The 2,178-nt window shown below is 40.4% G+C and overlaps 1 protein-coding gene across 1 annotated transcript; it reads right to left on the bottom strand.

The window, feature by feature from the left end:
* Positions 1–1,283: 1,283 nt before the first annotated feature.
* Positions 1,284–1,921, bottom strand: LOC104230235 (uncharacterized). The gene is made up of 2 exons (XM_009782991.1): positions 1,852–1,921; positions 1,284–1,747 (listed from the first exon to the last, which is right to left on the bottom strand). The coding sequence occupies exons 1-2, from the start codon at positions 1,919–1,921 to the stop codon at positions 1,284–1,286; spliced, it is 534 nt and encodes a 177-aa protein (XP_009781293.1).
* Between the last annotated feature and the right edge of the window lie 257 nt (positions 1,922–2,178).

Below are 2,178 nucleotides of genomic sequence, written 5' to 3'. Positions count from 1 at the left end.
TCTGGAGTGAAAAATGGGAGGTCCATGAGGGTTTGATTTGCATTTTGAACTGGGACGAAGTGTGGAGGCAAACTCCATTGTCCCATCATTGTTTGAGTTATGTTTGATAGTATGCTTGGGGCTATTGGGTGGAGGATGTTGTTCACCCATACATGGTTCATGAAATTGTTCATTGCCATCCGAATCCCTTCCGAGATTAACTGAGCTAAATAGTGGGAGTTGTGGATTACTATTATTGTTTCCCTCCATTCAATATTATGTTGAAGGATATGGCATGACTCATTAGGCCCAGTTCCATCCATGACATAGGTTGGTGGTTCTGTGGCATTGGAGGTTGGATGAATATTATGGGAGCATTTGTTGGTGGATTGTTTGGAGAAGGTTGATTCTCCATTGTTAAGGGCCTCTAGCGTAGTAGCTGAATCAGACGATATCATCTTCTGTTGGGAAAAGGAATTCTTGGCATTTTTTAATAGAGTGATAAGGTTTATATTGTGTGTTTGTGTTGTTTCAGATTTGCTAGGTTGCAGAGTATCTTTGCCAATGATTGCTTGGTCGATTTGCATGGCATTTGGGAGGGGAAGCGTAAAGGATTTATCAAGTAAGGAAGAGGATTGGGCTTGGTTTACCTGTTGGATGGAATTGGCCATTTGTAGGAGTGTTGTCTGATTTTCATACAAGTGTATAGGGTCATTAGCTTCATGAATGGTTAAGTTATGGAGGTTAATTGGTTGATTTGGGTGGGTGATAGGGTTAGTGCATGAATTATGGTTAATAGAGGGAGCTTTAGTGTTTGAGTCTGACACGTGTCTTGTTGATGTGTCTTTGAGAGTGTAAGTATTGGATGTTTGGTTAGTGCCAGCTTTATCCGCCGTTAGGTGATTAGTGTTTTTTTTCAAAACCAGGTTTTGTTCCATTAGAGCACTAAAAAGGTTGCTTGTTTGGACATCATTGCTACTGCTTGGGGGGTGTTCTTTAGGCTTAGATTTTCCAGTAGTGCCTTCAGTAAATTTGTTATTGTAGAGACAAGATTAATAATTGAAGATTTGGGTAGTGAGGAACTTACCTGTATTGGCATCAAAGATATTAACATTGATACCTGTCGCTTTGGAGGATCCAGTGCCTTTGGTGGGAGTGGGAGTAGCCTTCCTTCTTTGATTAAAAGAAACTGTCCTCCATTCTTCCTTCTCCTTTGGGTGTTGCTCATCTTGACACCTCTGTTCCTTATCACCAGTGTTGTTCATGGTGGCTATGGTAGCTGTATCTTTTGGTTTGGTGTTGCACTACCGTGCTACATGTCCTAGACAGCCACAATTCCTGCATAAGAGATTTTTTCCCTCGTATAAGATCTGTTGTTTGTGGTTGCCTATCCATACGTTGGATTTCACAGGCTTGTCTAGAGGGAGTTCAATGCAGAGCCTAACATAGCGACCCATTAAGGCTGCTGATGTGAAAGCATCCACTTTAAGTAATTTGCCTATGGTGTTGCCTACTTTTTTCAGAATTTTCTTGTCATAAAATTCTGTTGGGAGGTTTGGTAAATGGATCCATATGGCAGTTAGAACTTGTTTATCCATAGCTGGAACAAAGTTTGGTTCCCAGCGTTGAACAGAAAGAAAGTGGCCAAAGACGAACCATGACCCTTTTTGTAAAATTGTCTCCAAGTTTTCTTCCTTGTTGAATTTTACTATGAAGTATTGTTCACCTAGATCTATTAGGGGGAAAACTTCTGTTGGTTTCCAAAGAGCTGTTAATTTGCGTTTAAGAACTTGATGAAGGATTTTTTTTCCAGTAATTTTATTATAACTGAGAATCTCCAAGGGTAATAAATATGTAGTTTATCTTCCCCACTTATGGGAACTTTAATCTCCTCCTCAGGATTCTCAGAAAGCTTTTCATCTTCCATTTCATTTGTATCCATATCCGTTGGAGAGAGATATGGCAGAGGCGATAATATTGAGAAGGTTTCATTTTTTTCATTGGCTAGCAGCGAGGCAGTTAAATTGTTATTGGGTTGGAGGGAATTTATGTCTGGTGGTTGTGGAGGTATACCATCGTGGCAGTGTTCTTGATTCATTGGATTGGTGGGAGGGGATATTACAGGGTGGAAGTAAGAAGGGATTCTAGTGAGAAGGGAGAGACTCTCTCTCCAAACTCCACGTCGACTATTATCTTACT

Source organism: Nicotiana sylvestris, chromosome 7 (genome assembly GCF_000393655.2).
Source record: "Nicotiana sylvestris chromosome 7, ASM39365v2, whole genome shotgun sequence".
NCBI lineage: Eukaryota > Viridiplantae > Streptophyta > Magnoliopsida > Solanales > Solanaceae > Nicotiana > Nicotiana sylvestris.
Note: the sequence above shows the minus strand (reverse complement) of the source record. Positions and strands in the feature narration are given on the sequence as shown.